Here is a 25,859-nt window from a genome sequence, read left to right on the forward strand (position 1 = left end):
CAACCATAACTGGTTTGAAGTTTCAGTGAAACTGCACCTAACAGCTGTGAAAGTGCTCTTGGACACAGCAGGAGATATGAAGAAGGCAGAGAGCAAGCAGATGCACAAATGAAAAGGTTTTGACTTTTCAGTGAACTGAGGAAATGCTTTCAAACGCTCTGCTAATGAAAGGAAAAATCCAGAGGTATGAGGTCTTATTTGTCTCAGAGAAAAACAAGGGATAAGAAAATAACCTCCAGTAAATTATTCACAGCTCTAGCAACAAGGGAACTCTTCAGTCATTTATTTCTGTTGTGCCTGTTAATGGTTTTTAAATGGGTTCTCTGACAAACAACAAAAAAGAGGAGTCATTGAGGGTCCTTTTAATCTACCTACTATTTCTTCTCTGTGAAATAAGAACTTGTACAGCCTCTGCCCTCTATGAAGCTCACAGCCAAGGTTAAAAATTAGTAACCAGCAGCATACTTGCTCTTGTTTTAGCTAAGTTATGTAAAAGATGTTTTCCTACTCGTGGATCTACTGCTGCTTTACTGAATTGCAAAGCAGGATTAAGTTTCCTCCAAACAGTAAGGAAAGCAAAACCTATTGACAGGAGAGCTGCAAGAGTTCCCTGAAGCAACTCTTACTTGAGTGAAACACTAAATAGATCCCTTTGCTCCAGGGAGTCAGAAGTAATTTTATATCTACAGCTCCAGAAGTGATATCAGTTGGCACCACATTCCCCCATTTTTTCTGGTGCTATTTGCAACTAAAAAGCCAACAAGCCTTGCTTTATATTAACAAACAGTGTTCTTTATTGATGAATTGAGCTATTGAGCCAAATTGGCCACTGCTAGTCATTATCATTAAAATACTTCTACTGTTCACTTTTACAATTTCTCTTTGCCAGCTTAACCTCAATGTCTTAAATTTTATTAAAAAACACTCCAACAGGAAATCTTGCCATTCATAAATGCCATTATAGACATTATTTCAGAAGCAGTAGCAGCTCATGGTGGAACATTATCAATCCTTAAAAAAATACATCTGGTTCTATTTCCAAACAATTTTTATTTCTATTGTTTGCTCCTTATTACTATAATAATTCATTTGGCAAGAGTTGAAAAAAATTATGCTTTAAATAAGAAGTGTGTTATGGTTCTTAAGTTGAACCATCTCTGAAAGGGCTTTTTGTACAGAGCAAGACACTGACAGCACCAGTTACAGACAGAGAAAATGAAGGGAGAATACCCACTATTGCTTCTCAATTGATACCATTTGTTTACTATTTTAGCATACTTGTCTTCTTGCAGTGAGCAAAGGAGGCAATCTCCTAGAATGTACAACTAAAGTCAGTTGTTTTAACTCAAACCTTCTTCATATTCAAAAATCAATTGTATAGGTCATTCTGCAGACCAAAGTTTAAATACAGCAGAAGTGCAGGAAGACTGACAAGCTAATTAAAGCTTTAAAATCAAAGTTAATGTAGCTTACATAAGCCACATGCAAGCATACACTGATTTTTTTTGTACTTTTGTTTTTAAATGCACGTTAGGTAGAAGTAGTAAATACTGCATATAAAATATCTGTAAATTTGAACATTAATTCCCATACATGTAGAAGAACAAACTTCTCAAAACTTCTGAGCTTTTCATAAACTTGCCTTTTTTAAATTAAAAAAATCACTTCAATATAATTGTTAAGGTCCTTAAAGGTCACTTACAGACACTGTTAGAGAATCTTGTATGTCTTTATGGCTCACCAGCTGAACATTACCATCTTCATAATAGTGAACCTATGGAAAATTAAACAAAGAACCTCATATCAAGTTTTAGAAATCAACAACATGCAGGAAAATCAAAGTGTTGTGTTATTTATCATAGTAAGAAGCCTATACAAATCAGTCAAAACCACATACAGAATGTTACAGAACAAAACTAAAACAATGCAGAATTTACTGGTTTTGAGGACAAATACTGAACAGGCTAGTCTGGAAACAATTTGAGTTGCTGTGCCTTAAGTAGTATTTCAAGCAAAGAAGTTTAAGTTTTGGTTAACATCATGAAGATGACAACACCTTATTTAGGTGATCTTACTAGAAACTCTTGAAAGGAATAGACTAGACCATTCTAAATGGTGAAGATATATTTAAAATTATAATACTTTTGGGAAATTTTTAAAAATTATAATAGTTTTGGGAAGGTATCAGGATACTGGAAAGATATTCTGCTTGCCCAAATTGCCCCTGTTTTCTAGGGATAGTGCAATGTTAAGCTTCCCTTTCTAGCTCTGTCTGGTTTGGTATTTTCCTCTATTAGATATGTCTCAACAAATGCTGGTATTTATCTAGACAAAGCATTTCCCAATGTTAGACAGCAAACAGAGTGAAATTATTTATGCTTGAAATGCTGTATCTACAGGACAGCTTCCTTGATTATTTTGCAGGAGAACACTAAAACTCTACCCAAACTAACTTTAGTACTTTTAAATACAGTTGGGACAGATATGAAAAGGTTTAGTTCCTAATAAAACTGTTGAAAACCTAAAAATCAGGAAGCTTATATAAAACTATATGTGATCATTAACAACAATTGATATCAAAGCTATGCAGGTCATTGACATTTAAATAAGCATCTTTGAAGACTTTTTACAAGTTTGATAAAGTCAAGATAGTTAACATAGCTGATGTTATGACAAAATGAAACATTTGTGTCTCACCCTGTTAGATGACATAACATAGTTTTGAGATTAATACAAAATAGTATAATTTCCTATGCATTATGATCATATGTACAAAAGACCCTCAACTTTATAACAACAGAAAAAACATGACAGTATGACACAGATAAGGAAGGGTTTCCTATAGGAGTAAAACATTATTTCCTGTGATTCATCTTAAATTATGATTTTGCTTATTGTCAAATACTTGTTTTGGAACAAAAGGTATTAACCTAACCACAAAAGAAGTTTCTTTTCAAATCAAACATTGCTGGGTATAACCTCTGCCAGTCTTTTTCAATTCATTTCCTAAAAGATGAGAAGTGCTTACTCAGTGCATAATTCTAAGAACTCCCAAGGAAGCAGCAGAACCCAAAGTTCCCCCTTGTCCATCACGATTCACTGCAGAGAGCCCAAACCTCCCCTGTGCTCTGAGGCCAACACCACCACGAACATCTTATCTGTGTAACTGAGTCACATTCTTGGCAAACACTCAGACTTAAAAGCTTAGCTGAGATGGAGAGTCAAATCTAATTCTGGGATGTGTTATATCTTAAACAAAATACAAGAAGTAACTGTTCTGTACTATACCTCACTGCTGACATCCTTCTAGAATGCTAGGTCTGGGTTCAGAAGACTACAAGAAGGAGGATGTTTATGAACAGAACCTCTTGGAAAGGTTAACTAAGGAGGGATGAGAATAACAAATTATCTAAGAGATAAAATTAGTAACCAGTACACTTATCATTGTTTTTCATGCACAGTTGGAGCATGTTAAATGCCACAGGGACTGAGTTTTAGTAAAAGGCTCTGCTTTTGCATTTCCCCTTACATATAATTAAAGAAAATTAAACAGAAAAAGATTGTGACAATTGAGAATCTCCTACGTCAGAATTAACAGAATTTATGAAGAAAAGAAGACATTGTGGAAGAGATCTTAAAAATACTGAAGACACCTGAAAATAGCAGGTGATGCTGCAATTTCTCCCAGCTTATTAGTAAAAGGTCTTATCAGAAACAATAGTGTATTGCTGTCTAAGATTTTGCAAACAACACTGAATTTTCAGTACTCTAAAATTATACTAATGCTGTAGAGGCTTCACTTTCTAGAAAAATATTTTACTCCTTAAACAGAAAAAATTAAAATGCTTTTTTTGTTTGTTTTGTGAGGTGAAGAGAGAGCATTCCCAGAAGAAATTGTACACAATTTCTAAAAATTTAAAACTCAGTTCAAAATTCCTTGGTGAAACAAGTAGTTACTACACAAGCAAAAAAGTAGAACTTTTCATCACTCTCCAGAACACAGACTCTAATGAATATAAATAACGGCTTGATTAATGATGTGAAATAGTACTAAAAGACAAAATCATCTGGTGCCCAAATGGAAAAACTGAACCTGGATAAATTCCTCATTCAAACCGTTATTTTGGCTGCTGCCCTAACCTTTCCAAGAATTAAGTGGACACCTGCTTCCTTGTTCTGGAAAACCTCTTAAGACATTAACCAAAAGTGCACGCTGTGGAAAAAAATGCCTGATTTGCTGCAAGTTGGATTTAAGTGACAAAGTCTTGAGAGGCCTAGAAGTAACTTAGGGTGCTGCTTACCATGACTGTTGTGATCTGACAACATAATAATGGCTGCTCACATCTTGGCTATCATTCCAAATATTAGCACCAGCATGGGAAAGCAGATTCAGGGTGCCCTTGCTTGGGTTAATCTAAACACAGCTACCACATCCTAAAATAACATCCTAGCCTCCAGCTAGAAAAACATTCCTTTGTATCTTCCTTCTGCAGTCATCACTGAGCAGTAAGGACAAACAAAACTCATGGGGGCACAAAAGCAGCAAGAAAAATAAACTTTACTTTGTTGTGTTTAAAAAAAAAAAGGAAAAAGGTACTACACAGAAAGTCAGACTGCACTAAGTTTCTAGTCCCTGATCCCAGAACTGTTCCCATTAACTGCTGCAATGTATGTGCACACATTCCAGGGAACCAATCCAGGAAGTTGAGTCTCCCTGCCTACCACATGACAGTCAGACTTCCTTTGGTCTCAGAACTTCTGCCTGTTTGGAATTCTTCCTGAATGCCCTAAAGCCAACAGGAATGAAGAATAAAGTGATTCAAAAATTTCTGATGGTGGAATTGGTGAAATGAAAGGTTTCCACCTTTCTGAGCAATATGATAACATTAAAAAAAACCCCACTATCAGTTAAAATGAAAAAAAATTCTACTTCAGAACAGGCCTACTCTCAGGAAGGGCTTGTCTCACTGTGAATTCAACAGGAAACCAAAGGCCTAGCTGAGGTGAATACACCTTCCTAAGTCCTGTGAATCATTACATTAAACACTTATTTTATGTTTTTAAGGATTAGATAAATACGCAAATTAAGTCACTAACACTTAAGTGAATGAGCATTGCTGCCTTGCTTATTGTGTCCCCATTTTCCTTTAACATATTTGATACACTGGCCTGAGTCTCCCTTGATAATGACTGGAGACTTTATGGCTCAAGACACAGTTTGAGATAAGCATACCTGAATTTTCAAGATGCCAGCCACTTGAGTGGTTGAAGGGGTGATTGTAAACTTCCATTCTGACCTCCAACGGCCATTCCTTAAAAAAACAGTAAAACAGAAGTTGGATGTCACCCCATCAGTTATGAAAAAAAATCCCAACATACAACTGATAGGCAAAGGAAACCAGAGAATGAAATTTGCAGTGCAACTACACATGCAGAAAATCTTCCCCTAAAGATTCAGCATCGTAATCAGTCATAAAGAGAACAGAACTGTTTCCCAAAATATTTAACCCCAGTTTTTGATGTGGACCAAGGAGATTTATTATTAAGGACCTTTTAACATGAGGACTTAACTTCTGAAAATACCTAAAGCCTCCAATGTTCTTTCTCTCCTGTAGTATTAGTTAGGCACACAGAGTCAATATTTTGTTTCTAGGACGTGGATGTTTTGCTAGATCAGCCGAAGTCACACTTCACCTCAGGCTATCAAAAACTTAAATGGAAGGAACATTAAAGTAGCAAGACTTTCCTGCTGCATGTAACTGTAACTAGGCCTTTCAGCTCTTCTAGCATTTCCCTTCCAGGACAACTATTTCCTTCCAGTTTCCTTCCACAAATTCAGAATCCTTGCCAAAATGCCTAAAGGGAGTTTCAAACACCTGGAAAATAGTATGGCGAGTAGTTTGACCTGATTTCTTTCCTGTAAACTAGACACAATCTTATTTAGTGATGAGATTAGTGGATTAGAAAATTGGTACTATAGAGCTGAATTAAGAAAGCACTGCATCAGTCCATGATTTGTTTTGTGTTTGCACTTAAAGAAGGAAAGCAAGTTGATAGTAGGTGTTCCAATGCTGCTAATGTTAGGTGTAGATTCCAGTGCATTCAACAAGGGGAGAGAAAGACATAAAATATTAAAATTAAGAGCTACTAACAAATCTGTATAATGACACAGATAGTAACAATGGTAACTATAAAGCCATTGGTTATTATTTTGGACAATATCCAAATTATCACTCAAAATATAGACTAAGTTGGCATTGCTAAGAAAACTGAAAGGATTGCCCAACTTAGTTTCACTAATACTACTAGTAGCCTTACAGACTGACCCACTGGTTATGAGAAAGCTCACATGCTGGATTATTCCTTGGGGACAATTCTAGTTCTCGAATGCCAGGGATTCAGTGGCTAGCTAACAGATTTGTTTGCTTCTCAGCCAGTCTGTGGTCCCTTGAAGTTAACATGACCACAGTTTTTTCCACTCTAGGATATTGTTTTTGTCCTTAAGTTGCTTTTAAAAAAAAGGAAAAAATTCAAGTTCAGAAGGATTTTTGTGTAGGAAATGCTCTAAGGTAAAACCAACACAATTTCTTTATTTAGCTTGGCTGACTTAGAATGTTTTGTAAGAGATTAACTTTCCTCTTCTTTCCTTAATAAGCCATATATCCTACTATGTTGATAGTATTTCAAATAATCACAAAGTATTGCTTTGGTATATATTGGTTTTCTATCACCCAACAAACGTACTCCCATAGTAGGATGACAGACTTGCAAATGCCTAAAAAGCAGGAACACCTTGGGAATAAGTATTGGCTGTGGCTTGGGCTGGATAAGCAGCCATACAGCTGGTTAGCTGAGGAATCTGGTTAACTTGGAATAACTGAGTAACTGAGGAATCCTAGTTAACTAAATCTCCCAAACCAATATGCATTTATTACAACTTGCTAAGAACAAGCATTAGAGTCTGACTACCCCTGAAAAACTCTTAAAAACATGGTCAAATATTTACCCATAGATGCCCAATCATAACTTTAACAAAGAAAACTTTCAATAAAGATTTTCTCCATCTATAAAAGGTTGCTACATATCTGTTCCTCTTAAAAGACTACAAAATTAATTATTTGGAATACCAAAATTCATTCATACTTCCAAACTAAAAAAAAAACCTGAAAGTATTATTTCAAGTTACTTCTAATATTGATGTAAAACATGTAGACTTAACAAGTCAAGTTTAAGTCAGTAAGAAAAAATATTTATTATCTGTGCAAATTCAATAAAAATCAGTGTACTGGGCAAATAACTGATACATACGCATGCTGAAATTACTATGGAAATGTAATATCCACCTTCAGAATCAAAACCCAAAGACTTCAGTACTTCAATTCATTACCTGAGGGATTACTAATATAAATTGCAAGCAGATGCAAAATAGCAAACTAAATAATGAAATAGCTTTTATATGCAATTGTCAGAAGAAAGGTATCTTTAGGATATTACAACCTATTCTTGATACTGTGCTATTTTATGTCAACTCTGGCCAGTTTCCTGTATGGAGCTATCCAAAGTTCACTCCAGACTGTGGAAAAAATAATGAAATACCTTGCTTCTGACAATTGCATATAAAAGCTATCTTTAGGATATTACAACCTATTCTTGATACTGTGCTATTTTATGTCAACTCTGGCCAGTTTCCTGTATGGAGCTATCCAAAGTTCACTCCAGACTGTGGAAAACATCATTCAACCAAAGCCAGGAGGAAAAAAAAATAAAAAAATCTGCAGTTTGTAAGATTTTATTTCATCCAAAATCACCTTTATCTGTCTAACCCCAAAACTGATCACTTAAGTCCCACTATACAGTGGATTTTTAGTAATTTTCTTTCTCTGAGAAATTCAAACTAGAAGGAACTGTTCTTATTCTGTCATTCAAAAAGGAAGCAAAACAAGCCAAAGCAACTGTATTAGGGAAAACAGCCATGAATATTGGTGTCAGTGTGATAAACAGGAAAATTAATCATGTATGTCATATGTGTAATATGGAATTTTGCAAAGTTCTGCAAAGGACATGCAGCTACACAGTCTACCATTTTACTTACCACAACAGAAGAGATTTCTACGGTTTTAGCAGAAAAATTTGTGAGTGGAGTGGAGGGAGAAGAAGGGTCCCAATCAAGATATGCATCCACCTTCTTCTCTGAACTAAGTATTATCAGTGTAATGGCACTTATTCAGTTTGCTGTATTTTACTGCCTGTGGATCCACACAAACTTACCAAAAATTTTTTGCTTGAAACTGATGGCTCTCTATGCATGCAATAATGGTTTGCTGTCCATCAATCGTTTTACCATACACCTTAATTAGGAAAAAAAAAAAAAGAAAAAGACGCAAAAAACCAAATAGTCAGTTAGACCTTGGTCAAACTGCTTAGGTACCTGTTTCTACTATTTTTACATGAACTAAAATTTCATTTTGTAACAACCATTATGGTTAAACCTAATATTTTTACATGAAACAAAGTATTTATTACAATGCAGAAAATGTCTTAAGATTTAAAAACCTGATGGCAAATAATCTTAACTAAATTTTATATATTGTGAACTCCTTTTTCTACCACTACAGGAATTCTAAGCCTATAACAGTGACTACTGAGACAATATACATTTATTACCAGCTGGGTTTCAAACACCAGTTATCCTACCAACGATATGACAATTTAAACCTGTACAGAATAGCAAAAAGGGTGGGTTTGGTCCTTTTTTCTCCTTTATCCCCCCAAAATCAAATACTAGTAAAAATTATCTCAGAGAACATCCAGTCTGGTTTCCTTTACAGGAACTGGAACTCATCTGACTGTCTGGGAATCCAATCCAACCTGTTAACTCAGCAACTGATTTACTTTTTCCCCCCCTAGTTAATTTTTCTGTCACATCAAGCACAGAACAGCTATCAATAGATCAGTTTGCTGAGATTTAAATAGTCATAGGGCTTATAACAGCAAGCAAATACTATTTTAGTCCAGACTAAGAGGTTTTATTTTAAGAACCACCAATTCTGGTGATAAGAATACAGCACTTGGATATAAAGGAGATATAATGGAGCAAAATCATTTTGCTTTCTTAAGACTGTTTTGTCAGTAAATCAAGCCAAGATAGACATTTCTATTTTATTGAATTTTTCTCCCATTCTAAGCAACCAGTCAGACAGCCAAGATCAGCAGGATCAACCTGCAGTAGTCCACAAAATGTCTAAATGCACTACAAAATTTAAATAAAAATGCTCAAATACAGAGGTAAATCTTCACTGTTACCTGCAGTAACCACTTGCTAATAATCCAACAGCTAAAACATTAATTTTCTGAAGCTTTTCTGCATTTCAAGCATTTCCTGCATGAACCCCCAACAGGAATAAATTCTTTACTGTCAAGACTGCCTGTCTTTCTGCTTTACAAATAGCTCCCTTTTAAAATTTGTATCTATCTATAGTGGTACAGTGGTTATGTAATTTATCACTTACTGTGCAGACACCATTTGGATAGTGTTCCTTCACATATGCTTTCATTGCTGTTTCAACTGAATTTCTCCAGGACTCTATGGCATTTTCAACTTCATGGGGTCTAGGATCAGTAGCCTCCTTTCTTAAGTGATCAAATTTAAAAGAAATCTTGTTCTTGGGATCCAGAAATTTTCCATTTCCCAAATCACCATGTTCTGTTATCAAAACCTGTATTATAAAATTTAAATTTCACTTATATATATATATATTTATATTATATCAGATGTATTAAATCACAAAATTAGTTAATAACATTTGCTATTCAGTAAAATAAAAAAAAAAGCCACGCAAAATCTAATTATATCCTGCATTTAATGGGAGCTTATTCATTAAAACTTACATTTTAAACAAAATGTGCATACAGCAAGAGAGGAAAAGGCAAATATGATACACTGCCTCAGAAAAACAAATCTTGACTTTTACTCTCTTACTGCAACAAGCCAGGCAAGACAGAAATTCATGTCTTCTACTACTAATGATGGAGCAAATAGTTTTAACAGCTACAAAACACTGAATTCAGCCAATGCTGCTGACTAAAATTTCAAGCTCTTTAGATACCCCTGAATAATTAACTTATGGGACTGGTACTGGTACTACTGAAGGAGCACAATCTCTACGTTTTGGTAGGGCAGACGCATTTCTTTTAATTTTCTTGCCAAGAACTGTTCCAATAGCAGAACATCTTTAACAGTTTAAGGAAGATTGCAACTATTCCACTGTATTCCTACCTGTTCGTCGTAACCGTCAATTTTTACAGGAGTAAACTGGTCCAAGTTGTACTGTGCAAATGCACTACAAGAGAAAAAAAAAAACACCAAAAAAAGCCTGTATCAACAATCTGTTTCCTTAGTAGCACTTAAGGGATATAAATAATAGCTAATAATCTGGGCAATGATGCATTAAAAAACTGTATTAATGCTTCACCTAGCAGGCCAAAATTCTTGGAATCACTTTATGACTGTATTACAGATTCCAACTGCCAATACACAAAAATTTACATTCAGAAGTAAACTGATGTAGACAAACACCTAAGCTTTATAGTAACCCATAGAAACTGGAGGAACAGATAAAGTTTAAATTCCACAGGGATCAAACCTACTAAGTCACCTATCTCCACTCTTACAGAAGAAACTAATTTTGGCATCAAAGTACAGTAGGCATAATGTTCTAATACAGAAGGAGGGTCTAAGGATGCACTATCTTACAGATGTTCAAGTAACATCTACCATGAAACAGGAAATAAAGGTGCTCTAATCATTAGGATACAATACAGATCTCTCCTCTGCCAAGAATTTAATCTTGATCAAAGATGCCCAACACACACAATAGGGTTTTACTTGCCAAGCACACATCTTTAAATGAACTGCTTACTGATTATGCAAGTTCTACTGAAAAAACATCTTGCTGTTATGCAACTGAGTGTGTGACATCTGGTACTTACTGGGCTGCTCCTTCCCTGAGAAGATTGTCATTATTAAGCAGCAACCGAACATCTGAAAGGAGTATTTACAACAGGTAAATACAGTTAACTCAGAAACTTGTTTCAGTCACATAACAAGTATCAACAGACTGTACAAAACAAACAAACAACAAAAAAAACCCCAACCCCAAAACTACTCCACACCCACAGAGATTACTAGGTAGGAAATTTATTACTTCATATGATATAATTTTCACTGAATTAAATTAAAATAATAGTACAGAAATTGATATCTTCCAAGACAATCTGGCAAAGAGATTTAAGCTGTATTCTACAGGCTCTAGGAATCTGTCAATCTAGTTTTTAGAGAAGCTCTGAGAACAGCACAGAATTCTACCAAGTTTCCTTTAAAATGTATATCACCAACTCCCTCACCCTATATTATTGTTACTGTATTCTGATGACACTGATATGGTGTGCATTGAACTTACTGGTTTTTAAGCCCTACCATTTTCAGTCTCATTCCTAAATGACACTTACTAGACAGAAGATTATACACCACAACAGCATTTTTTCTACCATGATACAAGAAACATATGAATATAGAATAAAATCAGTACTCTCCTCAAAATTACTTAATATTTATTGTGCAGCAAATTTCTTATTTATGTACTTGACTTTACTAGGCACTGTCTGAATACAATTTCATTTACTGCTCATTAACTAATCAATCATTAGTCTCGTCCAAATATATTAAACTTCTAAATATTTCCAAGGTATCATTCAAGTGAAAAGTAAAAAAAAAAAAAATCTGGAATATATTTAAGGTATTTTTTTTCTTTAAAAAACAAACAAGCAAACCCTCCTGAAAGAAACCAAACTCTCACCCAAACCAAAACACAAAATATTCCAAAGCAAAAAAAACCACCTCACATACTCAAAAAACTCCACACAAAACCAACCAACTAAACCCACAATTTTCTGAATTGGAATTAAAAGCTTTCTCTCCCTTTTTAACAAGGCAGCCTGAATCTCACTGAACACTGGTCAGGCATTTGTGATCAAATGTGCATTGTGTTTTCAAACACATTGTACCCTGCTATTGAGCAGGTAGTTGCAGCTATGAATTACCAAAACAATGAAGTTTATAAGCAGTACTACACTAAGAAATTGTAATAAACTTCAGAAAGCTGTGTTAGTAAGCTGCTCACTTCAAAAATGAAGTACTGTTTTTAAATAATAATCAGCTGGCTACAGTTTAACTAAGAACAAGGTACTTGTAAAAGCATTGCATTCTTTAATAAAGTTAAGCTCTCTCCAGTCTGACACTGACTACAGGTTTAGTATACCAAATTTAGTTTTTTACTTAAATAACTTCAGAAACATTTGTAAGCCACAATTATAAAGCCTGCCATTTTATACTATATGTATGCCCAAATATCCTGATGACAGACAAACAACAAATTTTCTAACAAATAATATCTTATGTAAAGTTCAGTTTACCTAAACAACAGTTGAAAGAAGCTTATTTTAAGTTTCCTTTCAGTTTACCAATACACTCAGTAAAATGGAGTGCACCCAGAACTTAAAGGTTAGAAATATTTGGAGAATATTAGTATTCTTTCCACAACTGGCAATAGGCAGTAGTCTTCTGTGTATTCAAAGTTAAGTATTTGTAATTATATTCTTTCTTTAAAAAAATGACCCTTTTTAATTTCAGCTAGTTTAATTTTTGTTGAAAAACATAATTGCCTATCAAATATGAAAAATAAGAGTATCTGTTTTCTAGCAGAAACCCTTACAACTGTTAATTCATGACTCATTCAAAACAAAGCTTGTTCTCACATCACAAAGAAAAGTAGTACTTCCCTTGTTTTGCATTTAAACTTCAAGCTGTCTTGTGACTGCAAAGCTTATCATGCCCAGCTACAAAACCAGCCCTTGCAGCAAGGGAGCTGCTACAATATAATCTACATGAAATTCAGGAGAATAATCAGTAATGCAATTTTGGATATAGATACCTTAAATAAAAGGGCAGAGCAGACAGATACTCACCATTGAACACCTCATTGAATTCCCCAGGAGGAGCATGAATTATGAATTTTGCTGCTATACGCACCTTAAATACAAAAACAATCATGTGGTTGTATACTTGCATTCATTCCTATTCAAAGCAGGTAAGCATTATGAAGTTTTAACAGCCAGACATGAAATTGTATAACTGTTTCACATATTTGTTCTTATTATTTCAACTATTTGGTCTTTATTAAAAACACAGATTATAAAGTTCCATCTCTTCAAACACAACAGAGATTATATGTGATGGAAGCAGATGGTGAAATTGAGTCATTCATGTTTTCTTTTACTGGCAAACAGGAAAAGATGACTTTAACAAATAAGATTACCAATATATTCACCATCCATGTCAGCTTTCAGTCCATGGGTATCTGGGAATCAATACAGAATCCAAGAAAGCCAAAAACCACGATGAAGATGTATTTGATCTTCAAAGCTTCTCTTTCAATTTTACTACCTATCATATGGTTCTATACTTTCCAAAAGATCCACACTGACAGATGATGAAGATGTATTTGATCTTCAAAGCTTTTCTTTCAATTTTACTACTATCATATGGTTCTATACTTTCCAAAAGATCCACACTGACAGATTAAGCTTAAAAACACTGCATAGACACTAAAACTCGTAATTTCACCTGCATCTACTTAAGACCTGTTAGTACCACAGTACCAGCAGATAAAGCTTAAAAAGCCCTTGAGCTCTTAATTAGTAATTAATGGCCTTCAGCCACAACTTCTTGCACAGCAAACACAGAATAAGTCAGTATTTTCACTGAAAGTATGCACACCTGCCCTGGCTTTCTCTTTCCTTTGGCTTGCACAAACCCTTGTACAACAGCACAATGAGCAAAATCAGGAAAGTTATTGCTCTTTTTTTTCAGACCAGGTCCCTTAGCTGGTTCACTACACAGCTGCACACATACATGCCTGCAAAAAACCCACAAAAATATTTTCTAAATGTGAAACAACTTTTAAACTTCTCCACTAAGTGACATTCTTACTTGCAGTATGTCACTTAGTGGACACACTTCGATTCATTCTTTTTCCCCTCTTGCATTGTTAAAGGCACCCATTATAAAAACGAACAAACTAAATATTGGTTCCCTAACTTAAGCTTGTAGAAATTCCTGTCCTTTACAGTTATCCGAGTTCACCAGACACTTAAAGCTCTCTCGCATCCTCGACAGGGCGTTGCTATTCAAACACAGGATACTACTTGAAACAGTTTCCCTTTCCAACACCTTATATCATGTATCTATGGAATGAAGAGCTGGAAAATTCAGTGCCTGGGAGCACCATTTGAAATTAAGGTGGGCTCTGTTCTCTTAGAGATGCCTAAACAGCTGCCTGCCCATGGCAAACAGTGAATTCATTCCCTGTTTAGCTTTGCTTGCATGCACACCTTTTGCTTTCTTTCTTAAACTGTCTTCATCTTAACCCATGAGCTTTCCCACTTTTACCCTTCCGATTCTCTCTCCGATCCCACTGGTGGGACAGTGACTGAGGGCTGTGTGGGGCTTGGTGGCTTGCCTGGGGTTAAACCATGACACCAATTAACAGGGTCATGGATCAGCCCTGAAAAGCAAGTATTTAGTTGTGTGATTTCAGCATGACTGTCACTGGGGTGACTCCCAGCTCAAGATGAAGGAACAGCATTCCTTGATTCCTTGACTTCAGGTGAACAGGACTGCTCACCCCTGCCAAGGCCAGGTTGGGCAAGCAGAGAAACAAGACCTAGAGACATGTGGAGCTGTGAAATAACAGGTTCGTCAGTTTTGGGCTGCTATAGAAGCAAAATTAAGCAAAACATGGGTGCCCAAACTGCACCCTGAAAGGCCACATGCTTTAAACTGGTAACACCTGTAAGGTGAGACATTAGGGCTACACTAAAACTGGACCACTACCTCATTTTCAGCTGGTTTTGGTAATATAAATCTGGTTTGCTTATTTTTTTCCACTATCAGTAAAAACTATTCTTATCAGTCAGATTAGCTACACTGTAAGTAATATTCATTCAAAAGCATTCAGAAGTAACAGATGTCCTCACAACAGACCAACCCAGATGTTACTTTTTACAAACATTTTACAAGTAAATTCAATTTCTCATTGATAGTTTTTTGTGTAAAATTCATCATAGATGAAACGTTTTATAGAACAGATAAACAATCATGCAAATTTGCAATAAATATCTCAAAGTATAAAGTATATTCATGTTCACAAAAGCAAAAAAATCCAACAACATGTTTTCAGAAGTTGAGAGGGTGTCAGCTAAGACACTGTATTTTGCTCACCTGCCTTTGTGAAGCCAATTTAAAAGTAATCCACTTTCCTTCAGCAATTAAGCTGAATTAACTTCTCTGTGATGAGTATCTGACAAAACCATTATTTCCCTAATTCAGACATACAGGAGTGTATGAATTAAGAATTAAATCCAATAGTATCATTTAACACATTAGAACTGAAAAGCAGTTACAGATTTATTGCCACTGAATTTTCCCAGAAATACATGCTCTAAAGGAGGCTTCTGTTTTTCAAACCAGACTGATACTGAAGGATAAATGAGTGCACTTCCATGAACCTCTACATGATGAAGATTTCCCCCTTTTGGCAGCAAAAAGCCTCAGGTATCACTTGGAGAAACACAGTTAAAACAAAGGGGTAGTCCATATAAAATATGATGTTCATGGGCAACTAAAAAAAGATAAATTAAAAATGCACATAACTTGTAATGCAAAGTGAGAGGCAAAAAACTAAACTGCTCCTCAGTCAAACTGAGATAGGAAGTTATATCTGCTGAAAACAGATTAAAGAAAACCAATCAGGTGCATGACAATTGCAACCAATGCTGACTGTTCAATGCACCAAGACTTCTAAAAATTGATTTGAGCAAGCCAAAACAGAAACATCATAATAGCTTAAGAATCCAAATGACAAAACCTTTTTCAAGAGAACTGCACCTTTACACACAGCATAAGAAGCTTATACATGTATGAGCAAGTAACAAAAAATTGTTATAGTTGAATCTTCCTTTAGAAAACTCAAAGACATAAAATACCTGAAGTTTCTCCACTTATTACTGTAGTTGCTCCCAAAACACTACCTAAAGTTAAAGTTTTATTGATGTAGATTTGAGTTAGTTTTCAGCTTCAAGTCTTCAGAATAGCAAGAAACCATAAACTTCAGACTTCACTAATCCAGAACATCTGATCACCAGTGGTTTACAAAAACACAGCTTTTACCACAAACCTATGTAAGGAACCATGCGTTTTCTATATTAAATTTCTTGAATGCAAAAAAATCCCATCTACACATGTTTTTATGAATCGTGTCTTTGTGCAGGTTTGAGCATTAATTTGGACAAATCATACAGAAGCTGAGAGCAAGTTTAAAAAGAAAAAGCACAAAAATTACTTCTGAAACACTGAGAAGGGAAGCATTCCCCACTGCAGCCACTCTATTTATCCAGTTTTCACATTTACACCACTCACACTCTTACTTAAATTGAAGCCTGCTCTCAGTAGGTAAGAGCTAGCAAGATTTACTTTCACAATTTAAGTGAAGTCAAATACTACCCATCACATCAGTTACAAGTTTATAAAATCAATAAGCTTGTAGGTTTGATAAAGTAAACTATTTCAATTATGGTAAAAATTCATAGAGAATTAATAGAGAAGCCTAGCAAAAGAGAAAATGACAGAATTGTTGTATGTGATTAATACAATTATTAGGCATTACGCCTAATTCTTTATTATGCTAGGGATTAAAACAATTGATCGATCCTACACTCAGTTACAACAATATTTGCAGTTTTCAGACTACACAGCAAAGACTAATTAGTAATGTACAGAATGGTGGCAGTTATGCTAAATCTATTTTTTTTTCCATACTTCTGCCTTTATTTCACAATTTAATTTTTCTCAATGCATGATACCCATCCGGTACGTAAGAAAAATCCTACTCCTCCATCTTTTGCAGCCTAAGCCATTCTGAAGTTTATTTTATTTTAAAGCAGTCAGACACAGCGGCTTCAAATGCCCCGAGGTGACTCCTCCTGTTCCTGCCCCACGAGGAGTGACACAGGCCGGAGCAGCCCACCCTGCGCTCCGTGCCTATATATGGTCACGGGGAGCGCTCCCAGCCAGGGCTCCGCAGCGCCGCCGCCAGCTCGCTCCTCGCACCCTGCTACGGCCTAACGCTAACAGACACATTCAAGCTCTCCCGCTTCCATTTTTCTTTCCTCCCTTTTAACCCGACTGAAATACAGTTATTTCACAGTTTTGTTTGCTGGGCACCCTGACAGCTCACTCCTTCAATGAACATCCGTGCTGCACAGAAAAAACCACGCTGATAAGCAGGACACTGTGAAACCATATACTCACCCTTACACAGAAATTCAGCTGTGAACGCTTTGCAGCGGGGAGACCCACCCCTTCCTCTACAGTGCTAACAGGTTAAAGTTCACTGCTCCACAGCAATAAAAATTAAATAGTGAAATAGATACTAGAAGTCCTTTTTTACCTAAGAAAGTGCATGGAAATTAGGGAGAGGGGGGAAAGGGAGGAAGACTGAGGGCATGCAAAAGATTCCACAATAATTTCCACTCAAAGGCAACTTTGTTGCTAATCACAGAGCTCCCCAAAGTTACTTTTATCACTGTTACAGCAGGCTCAAAGCATTGTACATCATGCATTTACATTCTGGATTCCTGAGGGTGCCTTGCTATCTTACAACACACAATAAATCTCCCACTCTCAGAAACCTGTGTTTGGCAAAAAAAGAAGATGATGAGATATCACATCCAGAAGGGAGCTCCAGGAACAGCAGAGACTAGAGGGCTCTGCTCTCAGTCATGCCTTCTGTGTAGTTCTTGTTAAAAACCTGTCTGCAACTAAACAAATGGGTTTGTCGTGACCCACTTAACTCTATTTACAGGTAGCTACAGGGTTTTCTCACAATTAGCTCACAGTCACATAAATATTAACACAGACATCAGTCAAATGAGGCAAGTTTGAATTTTCTCAAGATCTGTAAGTCACACTCAAAATAAGGGAGATACAGTTTGTACTCACTGGAGTGATACTGGACATAACACCTAGTTTTATTTAGTTCTGATTTTGATTCAAACTTGTGATTGAAGTTCATCTTGAGCTGTACCATTATTTTTCAATCTGCATTTTTGTTGATCCTTTTAAAGCAAAATTGCTCTGACATCTGCCACTCAAAAAGGATTTTGCATTGACATATATTGCATATAAAGGAACACAGTCTAAAGTTCAAACACTTGCAGGATACAATGCTTGATGCGCTATCCAAACATCAACATAGATTTTCACTTTGTAAACCCTTCAGTGTTTAAAGAAAATGTAACTAGCTTCCCCTTTGGATAGCTAGGTATTTGGTAATACTGACCCCAATTGCTCATTAAATCTTTAGGTTAGATACTTCCCAGGGTGTCACACCACTATTTTTACAAATTCCTATGTATCATCTGCACTCATCTACTTCTGTGAGTATTCAGACGAGCAAACTGATGTAGCTAAAGATAGCTTTAGAAGGTGGCAAGAAGATAACAACCAATTTAGCTAAAAAAAAAAAGCTTTAAATAATTATTATTGCTTCCTGCCGCTGACAGTTTAGTGAGGCAAAAAAGCCTTCAAACAGCTGGACAAGTTCGGAGAACAAAAATGTGAGAAAGGAATTACCCCATGTCAGCAGCAAACTGCCTTCACAGCATCTCATGAAACCTCACCATACCCACGGGTATAACTTTAAACAGCAAAACAGCATCCCAAACCATGCATCACCTCACACAAACGTGGAACAAAGGCAGCGACTCTGGCAGAGAGGGAATGAATATAAACGTAGTGCCTCAGCTGCCTTCCTACCAAGCTCAACTGAAAATTCACTGCAGGATCCAATTCACTTCTGCTTCTAGAAGAGCTAAGGAAAAAACACTGTAAAAATGTGGTTCTGTGGCACAGGAAAGGAGGGGCACATTCCATACCTATGGCTTTGACTGAGCAGACATTTCCTTAATTGCAATGCCTAAAGCTACATTGCATCTGGAGAACATGTGTTTTCCTCAGTTATTTTTAATACACAAGTATTTAAGAATATGTAACAGTACCAGCCCTTCACAGTGCTACAAAAAGTATATCTTACACAACGTGTGGTAATTTAGCTGCATTCTTTCTACCTGACGACCTGACTTCAATAATGAGATTTATTTTCACAAAAAATAACCACTTTGAAAGGTTGTGGATGCTTCACTGTATGACCTTTCAGCAGAAGAGTATCTAAATATCATAAAAGTCACCATCTTAAAATCACTTTACACACAACATCATATTAAGAAGATTTAAAAAAACCCAAACTCAAAACTGACTCCTGAAAGGTCTCCTGAAAGTCCAAAAAGGAATATGAAAGCAAAGGATGTTATTTGAGTAATACACAAGACTAACAAAAAAAAAAAAGAGAAAATAAATCTCCCCTATGTTATTCTGTAGCTATTCTTATTATTTCTGAGCATATAAAATTGGAAACCTTTTATTTTTTTATATATATATATGTATATACACACACGGCTATGTATGTATATATTGTATAAGTCTTATTATTTCTGAGCATATTAAATTGGAAACCTTTTATTTATATATATATATATGTATATACACACACGGCTATGTATGTATATATTGTATAATGTATGTATTTATATACAACTATTTATAACTATATATAAATATATACAACTGTAGCTGCTAAGCAACTGCATACTTAAGTTTATGAATCAGATAGACAACAGATAAGCAGCTTAAAAAATTATTTCCTTGCAAAAGTCATTCACTGAAAACCAAAAAAGTCGTAAAATTTTACATTTCACAAAAAGCAAAAGGATTAAGTTTTGTTTGAGAAGTAAATGGTATAAGAAATGGCTAAGACTTCACAAAGAAAGAACCCAACAGTGTCATCTCCACACAAAATCCCAAGATGTCCTGTTACAGGAACACCAACACACGATCCTCAGCTGCAGCATGGAGGCCTCTCTCTCTCAGCAGTCTGTACACTTTCCCACATAAGAACCCAAGATGTCCTGTTACAGGGACACCAACACACATGATCCTCAGCTGCAGCATGGAGGCCTCTCTCTCTCAGCAGTCTGTACAAAGTGGTATCCACTGTAAGCTAAAAAACACTTGGTTCATATTTGCAAAGTATTCTTCTACTACAAAGCCCAGGTTCTTAAAGTGATTCTTCCTTCTACACTGAGATAATTTGTTATGAGATACTCCAAGGACATTAAGCCCAGATTCAATAGCAGCGGCGAGAGAAAAGGAATGTAACAGAGCTTGCTCTATGAAAATGCATAGAATAAGGTACACCCTAACTGTTATGTCTCCCCTCCCAACTCCAGCATCTTACAATTCTCTAGGTTACCTATTCAAGGTTTTAATGCCTTCTGTCAAGCTAAGAAAGTATTTGAAGTATTTTACATTTCACAACTTTTTTACTCAAGGATTAAAAAAATTGCTGCATGCTCAAAAACCTGCTATCATTTCTCAATGAGCACTTTCAACTCCATTACATCCCACTCCCAGACCCTGAAAGTGAATAGTATACAGGGTTGCCTGTAAAAAATACATGGATTTGCTAAATAATACAGCTAAAACCATTTTCCTCTTCTTTGTTGACTGCCAAAATTGAAACCAAGCGAAACCAGAACTTAACAGCAGAACTCGTAGACTGAAGGCTGTATTGGTAAGCAACAGAACCCTATCTGTTATATCATAAAATAATGTCTCCAGTTTCATCTCTGCATTTGCCAATAACTTGTGCTATGACTATTTTTCCTTCAATTTGTTTCTCTTATCTACTGTAGCTATGAGCTTTCCCAGACAGCAAGCTTCTGCAAGAAGTTTTGAGAGTACAAAGACAGCAAGAAGGGGGCTTTTGATGGTCCCGAGTCCCGAGGTGCCCCTGCATTATGAATACTCCAATACTCCCTGACATGGTAGAAGTCATAATCCCCAAAGGGTACCAAATTTCTTCAAGCTAGTACTAAGGAAAGAATGACCTGAAGTTTTAGAAATCACTGATCTTTTATTTATAATTATAGGTTTCATTTGTATTCATCATCAAGCTTCAAATAACTACTTTTCTCTCATCAAAAAGGCAATCAATTTTGATCTGCACAGTAACTTACTGTGGAGTACACAGTAAAAGACAAGCAGCACCAATTATAAATTAGGATAAGTTTCTGACCGTGGGCATAGACAAACATTGCAACACCTCATCCAGAGAGCTAGTACAGTCTCTGTTCCTGGAGATACCCAAAACTCAAAGGGCAAATCTCTAAGCAACCTTACCTAAGCTGGCCCATTTTGACTAACCAGCATCTGAGTTACCTTCAGAAATTTCTTCCAGCCAGTATGACTATAGAAGCAAACCAAGTTATCTGCAGTTACACATACAGGACATGAGCACTTCCTCAGACAGTGTTTAACAGTTTCCTAAGAAAGTGATTCAAGTATCTGTCCTTCAATCTCAATGGTATTGATGCATTTTTAGTTAAAAAACCCCAACTAACTAACTCAAGACAACATACTACCTTCACACACATTTTCATGTATATCCTGAGATGGACATGAAAATCTTCAATCTTGGAAGGGCTCCAATATTCAAAATTACATGTCAGTCAGAAAAGCACTCCTAACTTCCTCATTCTTACTAAAGAATTTAATCAAAATGTTATCAAGGACACTTGCAAGACTTAAAAGTTTACTTTATAGATTACAGTGCAATTATACCCAGAAAAGGTAATTCAAATGCAGCTCCTACTCATCTAGAGTCTGCAGGTCTCATTTGACTCAATTCTGAAAGTCAGAAGTCTAAATCCTTTCAAAATGAACGATGTAAAGCATAGGAATTGCTTTAACGAATGTAAATTAGAAAAGTACTATTTTTTCTGTCAAAAATTCTGCTAATGATTTCAAAGCAGTTTTAGAAAAAAGGTTTATATTTGCATTGAGAAAAGTATCTGAGCTTTTCACATTGGTGGGCTTGTACATGTAAGTGCAATCTGCTGTAATGTATTACGCTCTGAAGATAACATTACAGGTGAGAGATTCATTTTACTGGCACAGACCTTTCATTCCAAAGCACTGACTTAAGAAATGGGTTTCCCTTAATCTGACAAAACTACACTGCAGAGTTTAGTTTAACTTTATTAGGTAAATTAGGTGCCAAAATCTACAAATTTAAGAAGTTACAAAGTTACCCAATGCACCAGGAAATATCTGGAAGCCATCCAGGCTCACTTTCACAAATGGGACTACTTCCTCATTATAAGCGAAGTTTTCTTCTAATCACACTGTGAAACCTCATCTTTCAGAAAAAGTAAAACTACTGAGATATGAACTTACTGAAAGAGGTGCAATTCCTTTTTCAAAAAAATATGTTTGACAATTCCCATATTTATTACTTTCAGCATTTTAAGGAATGCAAGAGCTGATTTAGTATTTAAAAACTTAATGTGTTATCTTTTCTCGCTGAAGGCATCCTGATTTTCTGAGGCCGTATCTCAAATCATACACAGCTATTTAACTCCTGTGCTTTGTAGATTCACATTAAAAACAAAAAACCCAACCAAACCTACAAAACATGTCCCTTCAAGTCACCAAAAATGGACTAGAGAATACTAGTTTTACAATTTAAATATGTTTTGAGCTGCTTTTCATTTGTGCCATTGCTTATAAATGAGTATTTACATTAGCAATTGCAACTTTTACAGTAAAAATCAGTACCTTTCATTAATTATGGCCTACACTCATGTAGATAAATTGTACCTTTCATATTCCCACTAATATGCTAATTAAAATATTTTTATTTATGTTTATTAGGTTTTTTGTAGCTACAAGTAAGAAAACAATTTCTAGATAAAATGGAATAAAACTGAACTGCCAAAAAAGGTCACTATAACAAAACTACTTCAAATATCCTGTGCACATGAATAGGTTTTTCATTCAAAACTTGTTAAGCGATGATGCATTATCTATAGGAAGGGTGCAGAAGTGATGGCTGTTGCTTGAGAGTTCAGGCCTTCAAGGTTTCCACTCTTACACTCCATTTTTAAATAAACAAACTGAATCAGTAAGCAAACAAACTTATGTTATTCAACATACCTAAAAGCTTCTGAACTTTCAGTGACCTATGTGAATAGCACAACTACAAAACTGCAGAGCACAAAAGCTGTCTTTAGCACTGAAAACTCCTGCTCCTGGATGCTAAAACCAGTAACTTTCACTGGCAATGGTCCAGCTTCAGATCTTTGAAGCCACGCAAATCTTACACACCTTATTTGCTACATATAGTTCTTGTGGTGTTGCAAGGATGCAACACTCATTGCATCATTGAAAGAAAAACAAGGCTTCAAAAATCTCTTTAAAAATGGGAATCTGAGGAACAAGATTGAGTTCAAAACCGTCTTGAATATTGAAACACTCCTTCTGGTTCTTCTCCTTCCTTGCTTTTAAAGACCTGAACTGAAACAATCTGGTTTGCCATTATTCCAATTATGCCCCTTTCTATATTCTCAATTATGCTGAACACTGCCAGTTTTAAACTTGAATTGCACTACAGCTAAACACAGTCATCCTAAAGCCAGCAATAGTAAGGTACATGGAACTGCTTACTGCCTTTGCAACACTTAAAATCTTTTGACTAAACATGAAGTAAGATATGAATCAAAGACCTCTCTGAACTTGCCCTATCATTACATCACTATCTCCTACTTATTTTGCTCATACACCATTATTATAAGTCTGAGACAAAAAAAAGTCTTGTTATTTGGTTCACCTTCTTTCCTCCTTGAATTTGAGGAGTTTCAGGGTTCTAGTTATGTCTCTACTGAAATTAACTATAAAACTACATCACCACTATCATCCGCATAAGCATGCAATATTATCAATTCTGTATCATGAAAGGAAAGTATATAAAGGAGCAGTGTGATTTATTTCTCATGAAAATCAATGTTTCCCTCTTTGCATCTATTCCTGCATTTATTTATAGTCCCAACTGGATGAGTGAGAAGGGTGTGTTTGTCAAATGCCATTCAGCTGATTTTTTTTTAAGCTCAATAAAACTGAATATTCAAAATAAGAGTTTTATTGTACAATGATGGCATAACTTAATGCATCAGAAATAAAATCTTAAGGTATCACATGTATATTTCTACATGCATATTTTCCATGAGTTTGCAGTGTTACCCATCTTTGGTGTTTCAGCCAATAAAATATACTCTCAGGCTTGGAAAATTCCACTCATACAGGACAATCAATTTTATACGGGACTAATAGAGAAATCAATTTAAATTTACAATGGATGAGTGCTCATTCTATTCACTTATAGCAAAGCAGGAAGAGTCTCTATGAGTCTCTGCACTCATTTTCAGGGAAAAAAATAAACAAAATCAGTGAGTGGAAGAAAGTTCAGAACTTAACTCCATCAGCCACAAAAGCACAGGCAGTGCTGCCAAGAATATACAGAGACAAGATGAAACTGTCATTCTGTCTTTTATTATTTGACAGGACAAGAAGCAATGGGCACAAAATGAAACACAGGAGGTGCCATCTGAGCGCAAGGAAACACTTTTTCACTACGAGGGTGACCGAGCACTGCCACAGGTTGTCCAAGGAGGCTGTGGAGTCTGCATCCCTAGAGATTTCCAAAAGGCACCTACACAAAGTACTGGCAGCCTGCTCTAGATGACTCTACAACATGATGTCCAAGGATCCCTTCCAATCTTAACCATTCACTCATGGCAAGACAACTTGCAGTCAAAGTATTTTCAGCATACCTTCAGGAACAACAGCACTAGATTAGTGTTACTTGTATTTTCTATAAGGGGCTAGAAGAAACATAATTACCACTTATACTTCTGGATCACATTACTACTTGTATCAACAGAGATGTGTCCTTGAAATGGGATTTAAGGAGGAGAAGGCAGAGTCTTCAAACCTCTTGGGAAGAGGATAGCAAGATCTAGGTGCTGCTATGCACTCCTAGGCATATCAGCGCATCTCTACTTATAAAACAGGGTCAAACAGAAAATCTGTCTTACTGTAACCACTTGGATATTTTAGACATTCTTCTAACTTCATCTAAGTTTGAAACATCATTTTTTGATCTCTTCCACATTTGAGTCATTTCACCGCTTCCACAGCCATGAAAATATAAATTTTTAAAGTGGAAAGTAAGCAAGAGCATGCGTTACATAAAGGCAAAAGCAGTGCACCATGCACACAAAACACCACACCCTAGCTTGGAAACAGGCAGCTGCTGTGAGGCTGAATCCCCCAGAGGATGACAAGGAGCAGTGATAACTCAGGTCTCACAAAACATCTTGCTCCTTTCGAGATTTTCTGGAAAAATCTGCCTTAAATTTGAGTTTCCAACTGCCACAAAAAGAGTACATGGTACTGCAGCTCTCACACAGTCCCTCTGCTCCCTGACCTCACACTTCCCCAATTATTGCCTCCTAACAGGAAGCAAAACAGCCTTCCTCATCCCCGGCCTCCTTCCTCCCGTAAATCACATGGATCCCACCTCCCCCGGAGGCGCGGGGCTGCCTGGGGACGGCAGGCCGGGTGCTCCGGAGCAGCGGGCTGCCAGGGGCACGGCGCCTCGGGAACGGGAAGTGGAGGTGGGGGAAGGGAAAGCCCTTCCGCGTCTCTCCAGCCTCTCCCCGCCGTGCCCGCACGCCGGGCGGGGGCGGCCCTGGGGACCGGCAGAGCGGCCGCCGGGCCCGGCGCCGCC

At 36.3% G+C, this 25,859-nt stretch overlaps 1 protein-coding gene across 1 annotated transcript in view; it reads right to left on the bottom strand.

Moving 5' to 3' along the window:
• Nucleotides 1-25,859, bottom strand: part of CAPZA2 (capping actin protein of muscle Z-line subunit alpha 2) — a 31,439-nt gene that overhangs the window by 5,363 nt on the left and 217 nt on the right. Inside the window, exons 2-8 of the mRNA XM_039726757.1 lie at nucleotides 13,024-13,087; nucleotides 10,990-11,041; nucleotides 10,277-10,340; nucleotides 9,510-9,716; nucleotides 8,269-8,348; nucleotides 5,234-5,312; nucleotides 1,703-1,774 (exon numbers count right to left, since the gene is read on the bottom strand). Of these exons, the coding sequence (XP_039582691.1) occupies nucleotides 1,703-1,774; nucleotides 5,234-5,312; nucleotides 8,269-8,348; nucleotides 9,510-9,716; nucleotides 10,277-10,340; nucleotides 10,990-11,041; nucleotides 13,024-13,087 (618 nt within the window). The remainder of the gene's footprint in view (nucleotides 1-1,702; nucleotides 1,775-5,233; nucleotides 5,313-8,268; nucleotides 8,349-9,509; nucleotides 9,717-10,276; nucleotides 10,341-10,989; nucleotides 11,042-13,023; nucleotides 13,088-25,859) is intronic.

Source organism: Passer montanus, unplaced genomic scaffold, assembly GCF_014805655.1.
Source record: "Passer montanus isolate IOZ18808 unplaced genomic scaffold, ASM1480565v1 scaffold6, whole genome shotgun sequence".
NCBI lineage: Eukaryota > Metazoa > Chordata > Aves > Passeriformes > Passeridae > Passer > Passer montanus.